Source organism: Pipra filicauda, unplaced genomic scaffold, assembly GCF_003945595.2.
Source record: "Pipra filicauda isolate LSUMZ 115617 unplaced genomic scaffold, ASM394559v2 scaffold259_size1095435_pilon, whole genome shotgun sequence".
Lineage (NCBI taxonomy): Eukaryota > Metazoa > Chordata > Aves > Passeriformes > Pipridae > Pipra > Pipra filicauda.
Window position 1 is genome coordinate 983,646 of NW_024104375.1, and position 21,355 is coordinate 1,005,000.

Here is a 21,355-nt window from a genome sequence, read left to right on the forward strand (position 1 = left end):
ATGCCAACACTAAATTCATATTACAGTGATGAAGGGGTGGGGAGAAGTAGGAAGGTGATTCCACTTTAAACCACTCTTACATCCTCTCTCAGCACCCTACAGTAATGTGGGCACAGTCATTCCTGTATTTCTTGCTGCCCACAACCAAGGTCAGAGCTCTCATCATCTCTCTGCATCCTTTGGTCCACACTACTGCACCCTGCCCTTCAACTGTGCAAACACAGATGGACCTGCAAGCAAAAACTGGAAATGACCCATGTCAGGAAGTCTTTCTCATGCCATGTGGCTTGTGATCAAAACCAAGGAATTTCTTTGACAGGGGTAAAGGGCAGAATTTATTTTTAAGGGAATTATATTACAGAGAGAAACCAGATTAATTTTTAAAAGTAAAAAACACATTCTGAAGACAAAAATATATTTGCCGTGCAAAAGCCATGCCTATACACTGAGTCCTTATATGACAAATTACATCCACAAGGTTCTTTCAAGAGTGGAAATTTCCACTTGGGCTGCTACTTCCAAATAGAAGAGTAGTCTGCAAATTTACAAACCAAAAAAGGGATGCTAATTAAATAAAAAGACCTTTTGTCATTTTAGCCATTATTAAATGCTCTAAATCTAATAAATTCCATTACCACTTCATTTTCCAAGGTATTTTCAAAGATTAATAAAAGCAGTTAGAAGATCACCTGGTTCTAAGCAGTTTGGAAAATTAAATAATTGTCTTAACTATTGCAAACTGACCCCAACATCATTAAGCACTTGTTGGAAGGCAGCATGTGCACATTGCATACTATTAGTTGTTCAGCTCAAGTCCCAGTTTCATCTCATAAAACTGAGAGCACTCGGGGAAATGTGGGCACTGGGTTTGAATTTTAACACGAGTATTTAAATGCTGCACATAAAGTTTACAAACCTGTTTGTTTTAAAGTAAGAGTAGTGTCTGACTGCTTTAAGTACAATGCTGAAGGAAAGAAAAGGGAGGGGAGGGAATTCTCAAGACTTACTATTCAGAAGCGCTTGCATTTTACAGGAATTCAGCAATACACACACACACACGTAGGCGCATACGCACTCCTTAGTGCACAAAAGTCTAAAGAATTGCTCAATTTAAAGCTTTAGACTTAGCGACCAGTTATTAAAATTAGAATCATTTTAAGGCTAATAATGTTTTGCTTCTCCTTCTGCATTTGCAGATATAAACTCTACAGGGACAGAAGTCAGTCAAGCTTATTCCCTTCTGCTGCAACTTTAGAATACATGCTCTAGCCAACTGGCACATTTGTTTTTAGGTCAACACTTAAGTGGGACCCTCTGGGACCTAGGTTCAAGTTTAGCCTACGACAGCTTTGTGAAATGAGTTCTGGCAGTCTCAGCCCCTCTCAATGAATGCATTTCCACTGTGATCTGCTTCTGTGAAGAGATGTCACCACCAAAATAAAAGATATTTAAGAGAGTAAATATCATTTGGACGCTTTGTGAATAGATAGCTTTTCTGTTGCAACAACAAATATCTTCCATCAAGAGCTAGTCTAATCTTAAGTAGTTACTTAAATTGAGGATAAGCTACCTTATTTGAGCAGCTCTTTTGAAAGACTAGAAGAAAACATTTTATAAATGCAATATGCATTCATTCATCTGTACTTTCCCTTTAACCTCTTGTTCAAAGCTCATGCTCTTCTGTAGACTTCAGGGCAAATGTCATTCATCTCCGACATTTCTTTCTCCCCAGTATCTGCAACAATCACAGCTACAATTTCCTCAACAAAGATGGTCTTCACAGTAAGATTACTTTTCCCAACATCTGCAAATACCATTGTCATCATTTCCAGAGACTTCCCTGCCCTATTTCAGAGGTTGCCCATACACCAACTGAAATTTTTCAACACACATCAGCAACAATAAACACACATTGTCTCCACCTGCAGATACCATTGAAAATTATCTAGTAGGGAAAGGAAGGTTAATTTTTTGGAACAGAAATAAATTCATCTTATTAAGGCACCTTAAAAAAAATAAGAGAAAGAACAGTTGTCTTCTGTTCCTGATTATGTTAACACTATTTATAAATGGAAATTAAAAGAAGCATGATTTTCTCATTACTATGTTCCCTGGCAGGTGGTTCTCCCCTTCCCTTCTTCCTCCTTCTCATAAGGGATGTTATTGCTGTAACTTGGTCTAATAAAACTGCAACTTTGGGGAAAATGAAAAATTGCATTGGCTTAAAAGTGTTGGAGGTAATAAAGCCATGGACTTCAATTAATTTCAAGTATGGGAGCGGTTTAAGGCCAACCAGCAGAAATTCTATTCTGCCCATGTAAAAACGAGGTTTCACCACATTTACTTTTTATAACCCATATAAAAGTCAAGTAAAAGTAATGAATATCTAAAAGTCATCTCAGTGGACTGGCAAAGACTGTCTATATTCTTGAAACTCATCTTACATATTTCTGTCTATGTTGCAAGGATCCATAGATAATCACAACTAAAACATCAAACTACCAAGAAAACAGCCTCCTTTCCAATCCATTTCACTGTCTTGCAGTAGACCTCCTTCCAAGCCACTTCTGCATGGAAAAGTGCTGGCAAAAGAAAGGAAAACTTAGATCATGTGGTTATAATTATTACCAGGCAAGGAATATTTCTTCAGCTCAGTGGTAAAGTAAAACTCTGTCGCTCCCTGCTCCCAATAGTGTCCATCGCAAAACAACTGCCTCATTAAATCTCTGCAGTAAGATTAATATGCCGTGGCTGCACTACATTATAACTTGGTACTCTATAAAAAGCACATTTAATGGTTAGAGCCAGAGCTTAGATACAAAGTATTACTATAAAAACTTCTGGCAGTGTGTACACAGTGCGGGCCTTCTGTACTGCTTGCTCTATCAGAAGGGTTTTTGTCTTTAATATCGGCACTGCATTCTTGCTATAGAGAAAAACAGAATGCTAAATCCTGCCTAGAAACAAACAGAGAACAACACAGGACATGATGGGAAATAAATAACTAGCAGGACAACTTAACCATGGAGAATCATTTTTAAGAAAATACAGAAAAGCAGCCATTCCTTGACATATCGATGTCCAGTTTTGCAGTTGTCTATTTTTCAACTTCATGTGTCTACAGCAGTACAAGTTGGGGTTTTTTTTCAAGTTTGCAGATGGCTAAATGGAGACATATGTACATTGAGAAGCGTTTGAGAAATTTGCCATTAAAAAGGCAAAGAACTCCCTCACTTTTATTTACTCCTTTCACACAATCTAGTTTATGCACAAAGCCACTAGAACCTATAAAAGGCACGAAACACGTACCCATAGGACATGTATACAAGAGAAATATAAAGTCTTCTAAGTGAAGAAAAAATTAACTGCATTCTTCACCTTCATAAGAGGAGTAACTGCAACTGCTCTCAGACAAATTACCTACACATATTCAGAGATGACTAGCCTTCGAGGAATATCCTTAAGGAGCCAGCCCTTACACCGAAAGGTGACCTCAGCTGAATGAATAAAACAATTCAGATGAGTCAGTCTTTCTCTTCAGATAAAATTTGGTGGAACCACTACCAAAGACAGAAACAAATTATTTCTTGCATTCTTAGAACTGTGTTAGAGAATAAAAGAGTCCTTGTTGTTATTGGGAATTAATGATTATTTCTTCATCATTAATAACAATACTTATCCCTGTGATCCTGACTCAAATAACAGTTTTTTCCACACAATCTCACTGACTTAATTTTAAGGAGCCCTTCATTAATCCCTGACTGGTAAGAAATTATACAAACATCTTAAAAGAATTTACCCTTATGCACATATTTTACAAATACAAAAATAGTTTAAGTGGAATGAATAACCAAGTTTATCTGAAATGGCATAGAGTGGTGTTTTACATGGGGAATGTAGAGAAGAATTATTTTTAACAAAAAAAGGAAAGAGAAAAAAGAAAAGCATGCTGCACTTTAGAAGCATCTCACTTTCAGCTGGCTGACCTACAAACGGCAGAATTTCTAATTGTGAGAAATTGAAAGGTAACGGGAGAGGAATGTTATTTTCCATTGCAAGCCCCAAGAATGCATTTTAAGCTGAAACGGAGAAAGAAGAGTGCAGGCATTGCAAAAACACCCCAGTACAAAAATCCCTCACACTGTTGTCAAATGGTAAGCAAGCACTAATGAAGGAATTCAGCATTACCAGTTTGTGCGGCTGGGTGTCCCACACCTGCCTGATGGTCCTCTGTTTCATTTTCTTCTACTGTCAGAAAAAGGTAAACAAAACAAACAAAAAAAAACAAACAAAAAAAGATGTTAGGTAGGTAGCTGAAGTGTTTCTAGCATCTTTACACCAGCCTTAGTTCTGAAAGCCAGCAATGCTTGCACAAGACAGGCAAGAAAAGCTGCACTGCAAAGTGCGAAAGTGTAGACCAGACCAAGACAGAATACATTGCTGTATGGAAGCTACAAATCTGAGAACAGAGTGATCAAATCATTTTCATGGCTTAAAAAAACAAATCGAATTTCCTCTGGGATATTTGTCTTCAATGCACTTTACTGTATTTGATTATGGAACTAAATGAGAGAACAATCTGGGCTTTAACATTCTGCTTGCTCCACACAGATAAGAGAAAGCCTTCTCCTGGCAGATGGGAGAGGTGTGTGTGCTAATTCATACATAAGCTTTAAAAAATAATAATAATCCTATATTCAGTAGCAAACATCTCAGCAGTGCAGACAGCCTTGCAAAGGAGAACTAACCCCATGCTGTTTTACTGTATACACCATGCCAGCATCTTTCCCTTGGCTCACAGCTTTCCAGAGCAGTAGAACTAAAAACAATACAATTCTTGTCAGATTCACTATTCAAAACTTGTTGGGTGAGTGAACCTAACAAGAGCCATTCTGCTGCTACTTTGAAAAATTAGAGAGCGCTGTTCTCATATGCTCTGATACTATGCCTAAGTAAGATTGACTCTCCCAAAGCAAAAGTAAGGGAAGAGCTAAAAGGCAGAACCATTTCCTTTTTATTCTCCCAAAGACCAAACTCTTTGAGTTAGAGAACAGCAGAGAGAAAAGAATTCATTCTCCCTCCACAGGGGAAAAAGCTGAAAGGGGAAAGACTGTACTTCTGCAGCATTTCCACTCCCAAGAATTCAGACCTCAAAAAATAATCATGCAACTGAGTTAAAGTCCAAAGATTTGAGGTATTTTTCCTGGTTCTTGGGACAAGAGAGTGCAACATGTAGGGTCACATATAAATCTAGACATATATGCAAAAGAAGAGATACATATACACACTCCACAGGTACCTCTTTTCCTCCTCCGCCAACCCCAAGGCTTCATACAACTGGTTGTTTCTAGAATCTGAGTTTCTAGAAAAAAAACACCAGTTTTCATAAGGACACTCTTAGGACACCAGAAACTTGTAACACAGTGCATATATTAGAAAGAGTCAAGTACAATCTCTGGAGGACTCTAAACAATCTTTATCTCTGTCCCAGAGCTGTGGCTAGCAAGCAAACCCTTCTCATCTACAGAGATCTGATAAAAGTTTCCCCAGACCTGGAGTCAGTCAAGTATTTCACAAAATACAATTTTATGAGCTGATTGTTTCAGTTGAACTTGTATTTTGCAGCCACAACGTTACCAGTACCTCAGCTGTGATAATACTGTATGATTTGCTTTGTTACACTGAAGCAGCCATCCCAGCGGTCCTCACAGCTAAAGCAAACCAAACAGACAAAGAAAGCAGTCCGAAAAGCTCACGAAAAGCTGAATTTTGGGGAACATGTGGTCGAACGCAAACTAACCTAAATGGAAGGATTTTCCACTGAGGCAGCACAGATCAGTAAGATTCATTAATAAAGCAAGAAAAATAATGAATACAACTACTATATAGTTTTTAAAAAAGAAAAAAATAAAGAAAACAAAACCAAAAAAAACCCAACCATCTTTTGTGACCCCCTGAAAGCCCCCAGGGAAACGTCTGCAGCAGCCCAACCTGACTCGGTGCGTGTCTATCATCAGCTGTTGATCTATTTCCACAAAAGGTTCTCAAGAACAGCTCTAAAACTGGAAATGAGTCCACTCTTCCACCCCTCAAGAGGAAACTCACCTTGGTCATTAGCACCTATTGATCAACCTTATTAAGGGTTGTAGATGTATCAGCTGTCCTCAACCATGATAAATGTCACAACTCAGTCCAGAAAAGCAGTTTAAGAACTCTACAATTTCTTAAGTTTCAAGATGGAATTGAGGTCTCCAAACATGAACTTTTCAATAACTGATTCCCAAGTGGCTATCTGCTGAGAAGCAAACAAGATCTCCATTTGTAAGTGTTTGCAAACTGAAATGCAAGAGTTCATTTTTTTCTGCTTTTCTGTCCTGAATGTCTACTGCCACCAGCTGCAGTACCAGAATCTCTCGCTGCTCCTGAAAAGTGACTGCACAGAGAAATGTACTCAGCTTCACGCTGCTGACTGAGAGCTACACCAAACATTTCTATGTCTTAAAATGGAAAAAAGAAACATGGATACTGCCTAACAAATTGTTTCCAGGTACGCAATTTTGTACCATGAAAACATGACAGCATATGCCTTGTGAAACCAAACATTTTACAACTTCCCTGCTATTTTGGGATCTGAAAATTCTATGAGAACTGAGGTTTGCTTTCAACAAAAGCTGACCACTATGTCTTTACTGCACTAAAAAAAGCAAACAAGTATAAAAGCAGTTAACTCTGTGGCTAGCATCTTTCTAAACTGTTGTTCATCTCTTTAAGGATTCTCAGTCACAACAGTACCAAGTAGGTCACAACAGGCCACGGCACAAAGACATGCTAATAATAGTCAAGTAGACTAACATATTTGTCAGGAAAATTAAATCCATATTTAAGGGGAAATACAATAAAAGGAAAAAAAACCTACTCCACGAAACCCACTGAATTAAGGAAATCTTAGCATTAGCACAAATCACCTACAAAATAGCATCCCATTTTGCTTTGCATTAAGTTAGCTCATTCCTCCAACTAGCAGGGGTATTCCTCACATTAAGTAAGATACAGCTGATAGCATCAGATAAGCCCTTGATTAGCACTTAATACCTTTCCACAGCCAGATTCTGAAAACTTCAGTGCTATTTCAGCTCTTCAGACCACTGTTAAACTCACCTGACTACGAAAGGTAGTGTGACATGCAGTCGACTTCCCTTAAACATTAACTACACCATTTTCTTTCAGAAGAGGAAAGCACCTCTAAACAGAATCTATATAAACAGATGCTTTAAATTTTGCTAACCAAAAGCATTTCTCTAGCACTAGCATGAAATGCAACTTAAAAAAGCTACAAGGATGATATGCAAATAAAACAGTAGCATGTATGCACTGTCATTAATTCAAACATCAAAATTATTGATACTCTAGGACTGCAATTGTGCACAGGGATGTCCATCTTCATTACAGCATAAGGAAAGATGAACTCCATGTAACAAAGTCATGGACCACCAGTGAAGGAGAGGCCTCAGGAAAGTAGAACAAACCTTCTGAATCCAATATGAATAAGTGACGTTACTGCTAAACAGCACTTCCAGATACATCTTAAGCAATGTTGTCACAAAAGCAACAATATTCCTTGTCCCTGCAACTGCGTGTTTATGGCCACGGGTCACCTGTTTCTTCAGATATGAAGTATTTCTCAATTGACTTATCTGTTCCTTAAAACAACGAATGATCAATTTCTTACTATATATTTTCTCAGGGCAACTCTTGAGAAACAAAACAAACAGGAACCCCCAAGTAATAAAATTTCGAGAAAGGATCAGGTCACCACAACTGTGGCACCAGGCTTCTTGAGAGCAATTTAAAAAAAAAAAAAAAAATCTCAGTAAGGGAAAAGAGAATTCCATCATGTCAATTCTATCTCCAATTATAAAAGCCTGTGGTTTGGACAAATACCAGATTTTAAAATTTTACTGAAAAAAATTAAAAAAGAAAAAAAATCTCTATCTAAACTGAAGTTGTATCCATGTCAGAAGTTAGGACATTTCAGCTTTTGTACAGCCAGCGTCCAGGGCAAACCCTGGTTTCAGTTTAGAGCACCTCTCATGCTCAGGCTGCTTGAACATCAGCATTAAGACCAATTATTCCTTTTTAAAGAAAGAAGGAAAAAAAAAGAGAAAAAAGGAAAACAACCCAATAAATCAAGTAGAACCATCAAGGACAGCCAGTAAGGAAAACCTGTGGAAATTTTGATATAGAGGTCCCAAAAACAATTAATCTCCTGACTGCTCTACAGCAACACCTGCTGATCATTGAGGATTTCACCCCTTTTGCTTAAAGTCTGTTCACGGGACACATGGCTAGCTGATAAAGGAGGGAGATTATAAAGTTACTATAAAATATATACAGATTTTCTAGCTTGCAAAATCTCATTCATATTCTACTGACTAACCAGGATTCCCCTTCACTGAAAAGTTAATCTGTAGATTTAGCACCCTAAGGAAGAGCACAAGTCATTTCTGGTTGATGCCTGGAAAAATCTTGTACAGAAAAGAAATGGATAAAATTAGATACATGGAAAAGCACATTTTCACTGAAAGGGATGCCTTTTGGAGAATTCTGGCTAAGATTTATGGTTTCTGACCTATTGCAAACCATAATAAAATAAAAGCAAAAGATAATTGAAAAATTCTATTTTCTTCAAATCTAGGTAGATTAATAAATTTTGAAAAAGAAAAAAACAACTGCCCCAATTGCCTGAGCCTCTTTTCAGCTTGTTAAACAAAGCAGGATAAGCCACATATCCCCAAATAAACTATAAAAATAGATTGCTATTGATTTATCCCTTCCTAAAACATATTCCTTGAGAGATGTGAAAACAAACCTAATATAACAACTACGACTGTTGGGATAGGAAGTTTAGAATATATATTTTTAACTTGCACTTTGCATTTCCTACAATTCAATACTTGATCTATAAACATCCATTAGCATATGATTAGTAATTCAATTTAAAACCATCTTTGCACAATAGCCTTTTTCTTAGGATGGTAACTTTGCCAAGTGCATCTTCAATCTACATGTGTGAATAATTTCTGCAGACAAGTAATAGAGACACTAGCTGTATTAGCATAATCAATACACAATTTACCGAGTTACCGAAACAGAACAGAAATAAAACGTGTGTGCCATTATTTCAGTACCTATAAATGACTGTAATTTCTGGAAGTATCTCTCCACTTTTCCTTTCTCCTCATGGCCACATAAAAACCAAGAGGACATTCATACTGACACCATCTACAGGTAGATATTAAGTATGATTAGACAGATTAATCATGTAGCAGAAGGCAAATTTAAGAGCCAGTTGCGGAGGGTGTTGAGTATCCTCTAAATCTATTAAAGTCAATGGATTTTAAAGATGTTTCACACCTTGCAATAAGGTGCTGTGGAAATACGTCTCCACAAGGGTTCAGTCAGGATACAAAACTGAAATTAAAGAAGTTACAGAGAAATATTAAATGCAGGATCAGATGCCCATGAATCATCTGCTAGGGCTACACCTTCTCTCCCTAAGTGCCACTGGCACTCTAAGACTCACCTTTTAGACTCTTCTGGCCAGCATATTGCAAGCACAGGATTTCACACTTGGCTACGCCACATGTAAGCAGCAATTCAGTGGGTGACTCCTGGAAGTCAACAACCATTTCAGAATGCTTCATAATGGCCTTTAAGACAATTGTCACTCATAAAAGTCCAGAACTACTAAGAAAATATTGTTTTCGGAACAACTCCACCTAGCATCAATTCACGTCTATCAGCTACTAGCCAGAACCTGATTACCAGTTTGACTGCCAAATGTATATCTTCCCAAAGACTTTAGAGCTAGAAGAGTTGGAAAAAGAAATGCACTGGCATATTAACACTTCAAATATCTACATTCCAGAACTCCACTGAAAATTAGTTCTGTGTGTAGCCACAACTTCAAAAAAATCTAAATAATCATATGCATGAATATTTATATGTCAGATTTGTTTTCCTTTGTGCTGTGACATACCCCCTTTCCTATTTCTATTCCCCCCCAGCATTGTAACGATATTTTCTTAACACTGGAAATTATTTTCCTTAAAAGATTCCTGTTATATAAAGCATTCTTTAGTCTTCCATTTGCTTTTTCCAGAAGACAAAGGGACTTGTATTTTTCACTCCTCTCTTTAGTCTATCCCAACACTGAGCTTGGGTTTTTGTTTTTTCCCCTAATGTTCTTCTTGTAGAAAGACTGAATTAGGAGTTCCCAATTAAACTGCAGTGGTTGGAAAATATTATTCTTATGCTAAAATAAAGTATTTTCCTAGGCAGCACATAAACATAAAAGTAATAAATACACTTAAGTGGAAAGAAATTATGCTTAAGAAATCCTTTGGATATTCTTCCAACCCTTGATCTCAAGGGTGACAGTATCCAAATGTGACAGCCTAAAGACGTCCAGTTTTACATAACACTATGTGCAGAAAAAGCAGAAGACGCTCTTTCCAGCAGCAGAGGGATAATTCTAAACCCCAAAGCTGGAGGGGATATATTTTTCTGGATAGTGAGGTAACAGATTAATTAATCCTGCCCAGAATGCTAACTTTGCCTCCCTAATCATGCATCCTTGAACAAGGTTAAACCACACTCATATTTCTATTGTTTAAGTAAACTAATAATGTTATATTTTAAAAAGCACTTTTCTCCAAAGAATCTTAGAGCTTTTTATAAACCTCAGGTAAATTTCAGACATCCCTAAGACTCTAGCATGCAATGTAACAGATTATAATAGATCTCTGAGTCAAACAGAGGACCACAGTGAGAATTAACAAAGCAAGAGGGAATCTCTCTGGGAGTTAATTCTTAGTATCAGGGTCAAGACTTTCAGCTGTTTTGCCTGTCTTGGATCAAGTATTCCACCTCCATTCCTGACAATGTGTCTGTGGGCAGTCAGTCCATTTTAGGTGGAAACAGAAGTTAGGAGGCTAAGAAAAATTTTAAGCCTAATTACCAAAGCCAGTACTTAACATGAACACATTCAGATTCCTCTCAGTACACTGAAGCTATGTATCACCTAAGCTTTCTTACTCAGAGCGACATAAATAAGAATTTCTGATACTCCTACAGACCTGTATTTTCAACTTTGCTTAGAAAACAGGGAATTCATTAAACACTGTCTACCAAAGTCACAACTCAGCAAGAGAGAGCAATTTGAATCCAGCTGATGCATGGCTCACAGAACCTCAAAGTAACCAATATTACACAAGTCTGAAGACATGTAATGTAAGGAAGGGCTACGAGGACTTACAGTAAAGGTTTCTGTAGATGATCATTGCCTTTGAAAGTTATTTATTTATGTGACTAAAATGAGACACTTAAATTGAGGAGTTTAGGCTGTCTGACACTGCTCTAGTACAAACAAAATACAGCTGCATGCTTTAGCTCTGTTACCTGAAGACATACATTTATCTGAGTAAAAAAAAAAAAAAAAAACCACACCAAAAACCTACCTCCTTTCTACTGAGATTATCTCTGATTTACCAAAGATCTCCATCTATTGTATACCAGGGTTTTATAAGTTTATTTTTGATCCCCCAAACTCTCTGCTCTATTCTAGATGACTTTCTATCATGTACAACAGCTATATGGCCTAATTCCACAAATGAGCTTAGATGCCAAAAAACTTGTGCAGGGATGCTGCATCTAAATTGCCAGCAGTTCTGCTCAGATACTACTCAGGTCAGGCAGTGTCTATGGTTTTACCATCAAAGCTTTCACACTGCTGGGCAGCCCAATGCTGAAATCAAAGTGAAGCCTCACCACTGCTGGATAGTGGAAGATTAAATATTCTCCTGCCTGCCCTGGATTTGGATGCCGTCTTATGGGCTGGTTCTTCAGAGTTCATATACCCTTCCCTGGTCACTGCAAGACACTGGCAGAAAATGTTTGGGTTGAAACACATCTTCCTTTCCCCCTCTTGCCCACACCCACTAGTTAGATCACTCACTCAGGATGTGGGTGGCACCAGTTGAACTTTCTCCTCTGTCAGTCAGAAGGATTTGTACTCACACCGTGAGCTTCCTAACAAAGAGCACTTACCCTCAGACTTGAGGTGCACTCATTCATTGCTGTTGAAGCTGCCATATCTCATCTACAATACTCACTGAACTAGAAAGAAGGAGAATTAGCGTGATACTTTATCCTTGTGGTTAGGGCACTCACATGGCAAGTGGGATATGTGGACTCCAGTTCTAGTTTCACTGAAATAATTCATCAGAAGAAATATTGCAGACCTGGCAGATCAGGACCCATGTTTTCTCTTGCTTCGTAGTACTCAAGCCTTTAGAGTCATGAGTCTCATGTATGAATGTTTTTTGTCACCCCGTTGTCCAACAAATACTTAATTACACTTTTGAAAAGGGAAACTTCATTGACAAAAATAACAGGGCAACTCGCACTCATAGCACAATATGTTGCTATGTAATGACTGATGTTCTCCCAGTGAGATACAGATTCAAACACCTTTAGACAAAGCACAGAACAGAACTCCTGCCTCTAACATTTTAGCAGAGCAAATAATGTTCTCTCTTCAGCAAAGGGGAAAGGAAGAGCAGCAGTACACCACCTCAGTTCCTTCTAACCTGGAGGAAAGGAACCTATTCCCTTATCTCCAAAAAGCTGGGTCAGATAAGTCACTGCTGTGAGATATCCTATTGCACTAAGAGAGAAACCCACGTCTAGAATAGGGGAGAAGCTAAGACACACTATTATTTCCGAGTTTTTCCTAACGTTTCCTTAAAGTAGTTCCTACTCAACAACATTCATAAACCCCTAACTACCTGCAAATTATATAAAGAGTCCAAGAGCCTGGTGCAATGTGACTATCCCACTAGGCAACCAGTTACTATAAATTAAGCATGTCTGCACTAATGTCTTGCACTATGCAAGGCCTTATTTTTTTGTACCCAACCTTAAAGGTTTCTGACATTTCTTCACAGATTTACATTTGCATCTGACAAGCATGTCTTCTACTCAACAGATCCACCAGAAATTGCAAACCTAATCTGTTCCTATGCTTTAGCTCCTCATAAGTCACGTTAACACAAACCCTTCCCAGTCAGTGGTTGCACGCAGAGACCAATACAAACCCATTTCCTCCTCTCATCTTCAGAGTGAAAATGTTACATTAAGCATGGATCTTGACATCCTGTTGTCCTGGAACCAGTGAATCAGAAAGTTCCTTCCTCACAATTGTATTCTTTGGAGGTGGAAAATAATTAACTTCCCCAACCCCTCCTCCTTCCTACTGCCACTGTCAAAGTTAGAAATTCACTTGACTCTGAAAAAAAAAACTCAGCCATCATAATTTGGTGCCAGAGAAAGTTTTGTCGATCAAAGCATAGCCTAGTCTTCCCAAATACACTGTCTCGCTACATCACATCATCTAGTCCAGCAACACAGCAAGTATTTTATTTTTGTTTTTAAAGTTCCTTTCAAGAAGTGAATGAATCAATAATAGAAGTTGAACTTGACAGGTCACCAAAAAAAGTGAACAACAGAAAAATAAAACTAGAGAATCAATTATCAACAAATTCATTGTTTGGAATATATTTTGCCAGCAAAACACAACATAAAAATAGTATGGGTACAACAAGTCTCAGGGACTGTATACAAAAGCCACCTATTGTACAGTTAACCAGGACATTCAGATTTAGAAGTGATCTAGCTTTTCCACACCTGACTGGAACACCAAGTATCTGTATAAGAAGTTAGGAGATCAGTTTTGCATTTGTGTTAAATAAGGACAAAATTCCTGTTTTAAGTTATTGCCTTGCACGAGAGAATAAGCTCTCCAAAAATGGGGTTTGGGACAGAAGGAAAACACTGATAGTCCACACTATCAATATTCCATCCATTTGTCCTTGGGACAAAAAAGTGTTCTGCTTCAACTGTTTAACTAATGACTAGCGCTTCCAAATTTGTAAGACGGTTAACTAGTTACTGATACTGTATTTTTCAAAAACCACAGTAAGCCCATATCAATTAAAGAAGGGGGGCAGAAGTCACTATACCAATAGGTATATATAAAACTTTAGGAAATCTTGAAGGACTAGAAGTCCTAACCTTCCAAAGAAAAATAGCACCTAATGGCACCTTTAGTTAAAAGTGAAAGTATCAGTCGAATCACTTACTGAAAAAACATCCCTCTATCTTACTCCTATGACAAAAAGAGGAGGAAAAAAACACAATGAAAACAAGCTCCCAGAATCTGAAATTTCATTGGGCTTTAATTGTGTAGAATTTTAAGTAACAACCCTACAACTCTTTTGAGTACACATTATATGAATTCAACTGTACAAAGAACAGTTGCAGTATGACATGCACAGCATCACTCTAGTTAAAGCAAAATCTAAGACTCAAATGTGCACACCCCAGAAGAACATGTATAACCTAGACTAAATCCTGAAAAGGAGGCGGAAAATAATCTTCTCTGTCTTTTTCTTAGTAATTACACAGTATAGAGGGAAAAAAATGTGTCTGAAACTAAAGGAACACAAAGTGGGGGGGGAAAAAAGCATGACCAGTGTTAACTAATATTCTAAATATGGAAGACAACTCTCCTGGTTCAAAAATCCACTGAAAGAGGGAAATTTTGTGCAATCTTACTAATGTGTGCGCAGAAGAATATTAAGCAGATTTTTTTGGAAAGTAGGAGGGCTGAATGAAAATGCTAATTATAACAAGTTGTAATAAGGATACCCCCAAGATCAGCCCTATCTTTTTTGCTACAGCATAGTCCCTAGGCATATGGCTAACTACTCCTTGATCATTATCCCAGCTAAAACTAAAGCCACTGAAGTTTAGGAGACTCATATCTAACAGAATTTCTTTCATCTCTAATAATTGCTTAACTAGCATAATTACTCACACTTGAGGTGAAATAGAACCCAAGTTGTCTAAAATTAAAACAAAAACAAACCTCACCACCTCTTTTGGTCTTTGCACATCCATCTTTTGTCAGAATCCTATGCCAAATGTTGCATTATGATTTAGAAGTATTTAAAAGCCTCTCTTGTGCTGTCCAACTTTTATAAAGACAGCAACTGGAAAACTTTAATGCTTTGTAGTAACATGCTGCAAAATGTATTTGAAAACAGACATGTACGTTTTTACAGCATCAAATAAAACAGGCCAAATTCTTTGTAGATCTGTATGTTGTCCCCTTAGGGAAATATATATATATGTATATATATATCTCACAGTTCTGATTTAAGTGAAATAGTGCATTTTCCCAACCCCAACTGGGACTGATTCTGAGCTCAGGTAGCCCTGCAGGAACCAATGGAAACTCTAAAATAGAGCTGGGAAAAAATACTAAGAGGTTGTCTTAAGGTATCGGCATTATACTCTATTTTATTCAAGCTAAAAAGAAACCCTCCAAATATCTTATTTTCATTGTTTTACACAGGAAAAAAAATATTGAATCCATATGGTCTGCACAAAATGTTAACAGTTTTTCTAGATCTTTTCCTCATGTACAGTTATTCAAAAGGAATTTTTTTTTCCAAAATGTGCAAGTTTGAAAATAATGCATCGTGTGTCAGAGCAAAGAATTCAGAGCAATTAAACAAGTTGTAAATTAGACAGAATGAATTATAGAGCAACATAAAGCCTTTCAAGACATCTTAGATCATGGTGGATAACGTTATCCTACACGTTAGATAAGTGCCTCCATTCTGACAGCTCCTCTTGTTACACAAGTTAACAGCAACTCAGGAAAACAAAATCAAACCAATCCAAACACACAGCATTACGAAAACCTCTTAATGTTATCTTTGTCACAAGATTTCACCTTTCTGTAAACTAGCAGTAACTGTTTAGATGTTCACTCCTAATAGTCTCTAATCCCGAGCAGCAGACAATGATGGTCAGTATAACTCATGCTGACCTCAGAAAGGACTGGCCAGCATTACTGCAATCCTACCTAATCAAGACCATCAATATCACTATGCATTGCCAAAGTCAATGAATATTACTAAAGTTTAGGGATGTTTTTGTTGTTACGGATTTTTTTAATACATAAAGAAGCTGGGGCATGCTTTGGCAAGTCCAAAAGAGAACATTATAAATAGCCTGCATTATAAAAAGATGCTAATCTTAAATCCTCTTTGTAATTTGTTTTTTTTTAATGTACTCTTTTATGTTCGGTATCTTAATTTTTGCCCTTTTTTAGATGGCCAAATAGAAGCCAGCAATTCACTCATGCATCAAACAGATGTTTTTGCTTTTCAGGCCAAATGGAATCTTATGAATTTTTTGTTCCCTCCCTGTAAAATGATGATGCCAAAATAACACAGTTCCTGAAAACAGCCCGTTCAGAAGAAGTTCTTTGGACCGCTAATACTGAAACTTTAAGTCAAGTTCACAGAAATCATGCCAATACTAATTGCTGTTTTTGTTTATGCTGGATTGATTATAGTCTAATCAGCAGACAATCTCATGACTTTCGAGTCTAGTCCATTCAGTTTAGAAGCCAGGGAGGCTTGAGACTGAGAATAAACATTCAAATAGTTGACAGATACAGAGAAATGTAAAGGCTACTGTTGGAAGGGGATCCGAATATCAAATTCTCTCTGAACTATTGCTGCTATTTGGTAACATTTTTGTTTTAATCCACCACTATTCTACCTTCTTTGGTACTACACCACACAACCTGCACCTCTGTATGAGAAACATTCTTTCATTTGGAATCTATGATGAGGAAACAAGTCACATCAAAACACAGGTACACTTACTCAGTCTGCCGATACTCTGCATGAATTGAGTTGCAGTTATAAATTCATTCAGGATGGAAAGAGTTTACCTAGGTTTCCTCAAAAAGAGGGAAAAGCCTTCAAGAGACATTCTGGGCTTGGCAAAATATTTCAAGATACAAGCCTTCTTTAAGCAGAGCATGGGTATGTAAAATACAGGAGATGAATGCTTCCCTCTCATCTTTCTAGGAACTAACATTCAGAAATTTTATTTCTGCATGTAAGATACAAAATTACAATAAGTAAAATTAACTTTTAAGTAAAAACAAAGTACTTTTTTTTTCCCCAAAGAGAAATCACTTTCAGAGATCAGCACTTCTACTAAACATGTGGAGCTGTACTAGTTTCCTGGTGATGGCTTATCTAACAACTGCCATTTCAGTGATTTTTCACAGGTGACTTTAGCATAATGAATATTACCTGGCTTTAGTTTAAAGAAACCTGAGTTTAACATTTAGTAGGACTATATTTTCATTCATTTTTTTAATAAAGAATACCTGTTTTTCTTTTACAAGTGACTATATTTTTGTAACTTTTTTTTCTAAACAAACTTTCTCATCAAAAGCCGGTAGTAAGGGCAAAGGGAAAACCTCAAGCCCTCCCAAAATTAAAACCTCATAAACCAGAAAGGAAGGAGGGGGGAGGCAGTCAGCAACCTAAGAGTGATATCTCCAAAGCATGCCAAGTCACAAAAAAAGGTTTACCACTCAAATGGCCAAGTCAAACAAGATAAAAGAAGCTGCTCTTCCCCCCCACCCCCAACCCTTGCTTTCTCATCAAGGGGGTCTCTAGCACGGTTCTACTTAGGGAATGGCACTGCCCTTAGGTGTTAGGAATTTAAGGAGTCATAACAATTGCCCTTCCTCAATACCCTTCATTTGCACAGTGCCTCTTTTGGGGCTTGTACACGGGTATCATATCTCCGACTTCTCTTTCCCCACCTGCTTTTCTCTGGCTAACCTCCCTCCTTCACCGAATGCATTAGGTGATTTTGATCAGGTCAATGATACTTAATAGATTTTTTTCCCAGAAACTAGCCAAGGAAATGGGATAAATTAATCAGTAGAATGAAATATAGGTCAGGACTGATGAGTTTGATGCAACTGATCCTTCCCCTGCCTGGAAGAACCCAGCAGCTGAACTTTAATTCCTCCTTCCTAAAGTAAAATAAGATATTCAAATTACAGGTTTTCAGAAAGTTAAACAATTTACTCTCCTTTTGAGACCTTTTTTTTTCCCTACAAACCTGCAGTATCCTGCACACAGACAGTGTTTTTCACAGAAAATAATTACAGTCTTATTTTTCCTTGGAATGATGTTTTTATTATTCTTAAATTATAAGGGGTTTATTTAATGTTAGCCATGCCTATTTTCTTTCCTAGGTCCAAATCTGAGATGCAATCTTCACCAAAAGCTGGGGACAGTCAGACTGAAGTTGGCAAGAAACCAAAACAGGGAAGGAGGAAGAAAAAAAAAAAGAAAAAAAGGAAAGATAGAGAGAAATTAAAAAAAAAAAAAGGAATGCAAACAGAAACCAGGGTAATTCAAAAAAGCGTATTTTCAAGAAATAGAAGAAATTTAGTCATTAGCGAGTTCTTAACACCCACCATTTCAGATGAACATTAGTTTCATGCATTCAGTATAAAAAGCTCAATTGTCATTTTGTTTTAATGTATTTACCTGCCTTGTATCAGTATTCCCCTAAGATATAAGTTCCAAATTAAGTTATCAAAAGTGACAGACATATCAAAAATATCTCTTATATCTTCCCCCCAGAAAGGGTTGCTAAGTACATGACAAATTGGAAATGTAATGTGTAACTCCATATTTTATTTAGATGTAAAACAGCACTCATGAGTTTAAATAACTCATTTACATACATTCAAAGAATAGTTTTTCAAATAAGCTACTTAAAATACTGTTTATTTTTATCTGTAGAAATACATTTTGTACTGACTAAATCAGTAATACTTAAAAAATAAGGAATTTAAATAAGCACTGCATTGGAGGTACAGTCAAAATTCTCCTTACTTACAGCTTTTGTTTGTTCATTAAAAATGAAGATGTAATAATTGATGGGCAAACTCTTATCCATGAATTTAAGTGCTATGTCTATGCAAGCATCTTTTAACTTCTCAGATGAATTGCATTATTAGCCCTTTCAGAAATCGTACAATCGGACTGCTTTCAGAATACTATTAATCCACTCAGAAACTGACATGATTCAAGAAAAATAAAACAGGGAAAATGAAAGAGATATTTGAACAAAGGCCACCAAGAATGATAACCTACTCCCCAAAGGTAATTACTGCAGCAATAATTACAGATGATGATTGATTTACTGCCTGGTTTTAGCTGAAAAATAGTAAATAAGACTCTGCAAAGAAATCTCTATCATCTCCATTCTGAACATTAAGTGGTTTTCTTAAGTCAGTAGTTTATGGACAGCAAATCCAAGCTACTCCATCTGACTCATACAGTCTTACTGTTTTCTCATTTTAGGTATTCTCAGGCGACTGGTACATAAGGCAGGCAAAGTCCATACCTCCACATAAAATGGAAGCTGTATCTTTTGTTTTAAATTAAGTGTGATGTTTACAGGAAGATATTTGAAACAAGCCTTCACTCTGTAACACATGTAACAAATCACCAAGAATGAAACATGTCCAATGTCTAACAGGAGAACAATTTCCTCTACTTGCCAATTAATTGAATGAACCTTTATTCCTTTGCACTTAAATACTTGGAGGTCTAAGACTACCCCTCAATTAAAGTTTTCCTGCATCTTTTTGCAAATATGGCTAATTGGTCTCTCTCCTACTGGCTCTAAAACTCTTATGCGCACGTAAATAAATCCTCCTTGGGAAGCTTAGAATATAAGCGCGCGCCCAAGCAACAGAACTTTCATTGTGGTATCATTTTTAAAAGGTAAAGGGATGAGCGGCCCGTTTGTTCTTCACAAGATGCCAAACAAAAGCACCACTGAACTGCGCAAACTTCGGTAAACTAGATACAGACGGCAGCAGCAGGTAAAACAGTAAATTCAAGGCACCCTTTATTTCCTTTTAAAAATATCTGGAGAGTTAAAAAAAAAAAAAAAAAAAAAGAAAAGAAAAAGGAAAAAAAAAGAATTGAAGCCTGCTCTAAAGCTCACTGAAGTCAACAGGAAGACTTTGAAAAGGGAACTCCTGGAAAGAGTTGTTTCAAGGGTAGGGAGCAGTCTTTTTGCCAGGTCCTCCTGTGCAAGTCCATAAAAGCAGACCCCGCTCCTGCTTTCTAACTATGAAATTGCACTGGTTTCCAAGCACTTAACTCCTGGTGTTCGCCAGCCCAGCCGGGAAGGAAACGCGGCCTGCCTTCTGCCCGCCACGGCGCGGCTCGGGTCACCTCCCGGCCGGGGCTGGCCGGGCTCTGCGTCCCCGTCACCGCCGGCAGTCCCCCGGGCCGCACCAGTGCCCTCAGCTCCGATGGCCTTTCCCTCTCGCCCTCCCTTTCCCCCTCCAGAGCCCTACCCCCCAAAAGTAGACAACTTATAGATGTTCTGACCTGACGCCACCCAGGTTTTATTCAACTTCACTGCACTGTACAGACCGGCCCGGGAGGAGCGCGCCCATCCAGAGATGTTTATTTGAGGTGACAGCCACCCTCAGCCGCCTTCCCAGCTCGCCGGCGGGGAGAAGCCCCTGCCCGCCCAGCGGCTCCCGGCTCCTCGGGGGGCGGCCACTGGCTCCTGAGGGGAGGGGAGGAGGGGGGGGCGGCCGAGGGCTGCCCGCTCCTCGGGGGGTGCGGGATGCGCGGGATGCTCGGGCGGGCGACGCTCCGCGCCGCGGCGGGCGGAGGGACGGCGGCGAGGGGCCCGCCGGGGGAGGACGGGGCGCCCGGGCCGGGATGCGGCCGGCTCCTCCACAGCCACACAAGCCGCCCTTTGTCCTCCTCCAGGTCCCGGGCTTTCCCTCCGCCTCCTCCGGGGCTCCGGGACGAGTCCCTGCGACCTGGGGCTTGCGGGGTGCGCTCCCCCCAGCACCACCCCCATGCTCCCCTTAACTATGTATTTAGGCGCGGACTTATTTACTTAACCCCCCCCCGCCGCCGCCCCTCGCACATGTCCCCCTGGGCGGCGAGGGGCCGCTTCACGTGACAGCCGGCGCCACATTCCTGCACAGCCCCAACTCCGGCCCCGCGCCGGGAACTTCAGCCGCCCCGCCCGCCCGCCGCCCCGAAACTTCCCTCGCCCGCCTGCCGGGACCGGAGCGGGGCCGGGAGCGGCGCGGAGCGGGAGGGGAGGAGGGGAAGCCCGCAACTTGTGTGTCGTTTATTTAAAAGAGCAGCGCTGCTGGCGGGGCGGGCGGCTGCGGTGCTGCCGCCCGCGCCCGCGGAGGGAGGGAGGGAGGGATGGAGGGATGGATGGATGGATGGATGGAGGGAGGGAGGCGGGCCGGGCCGGGCCGCGGGGCTGCCGCAGCGGGCTGTCACCGCGTCGCGCGGCGGCAACTTTTCCAGTGCGGCGAGTTTGGGTCGCGCCGGCCGTTTCG

The 21,355-nt window shown here is 39.2% G+C and overlaps 1 protein-coding gene across 13 annotated transcripts in view; it reads right to left on the minus strand.

The window, feature by feature from the left end:
• ZNF521 (zinc finger protein 521) overlaps positions 1-21,355 on the minus strand; it is a 232,552-nt gene that overhangs the window by 209,649 nt on the left and 1,548 nt on the right. For 3 of the 13 annotated variants that reach the window (XM_027715888.2, XM_039382141.1, XM_027715881.2), the window contains 2 exons: positions 5,300-5,362; positions 4,189-4,248 (listed from right to left, as the gene is read on the minus strand). The exons of 3 other annotated variants lie outside the window; for them this stretch is intronic. In XM_027715888.2, coding sequence (XP_027571689.1) covers positions 4,189-4,248; positions 5,300-5,362 — 123 coding nt within the window. Of the gene's footprint in view, positions 1-4,188; positions 4,249-5,299; positions 5,363-20,369; positions 20,539-21,355 lie in introns of those variants that run through there. 7 more of the 13 variants (XM_039382135.1, XM_039382140.1, XM_039382136.1 and 4 more) reach the window with 5 other exon arrangements.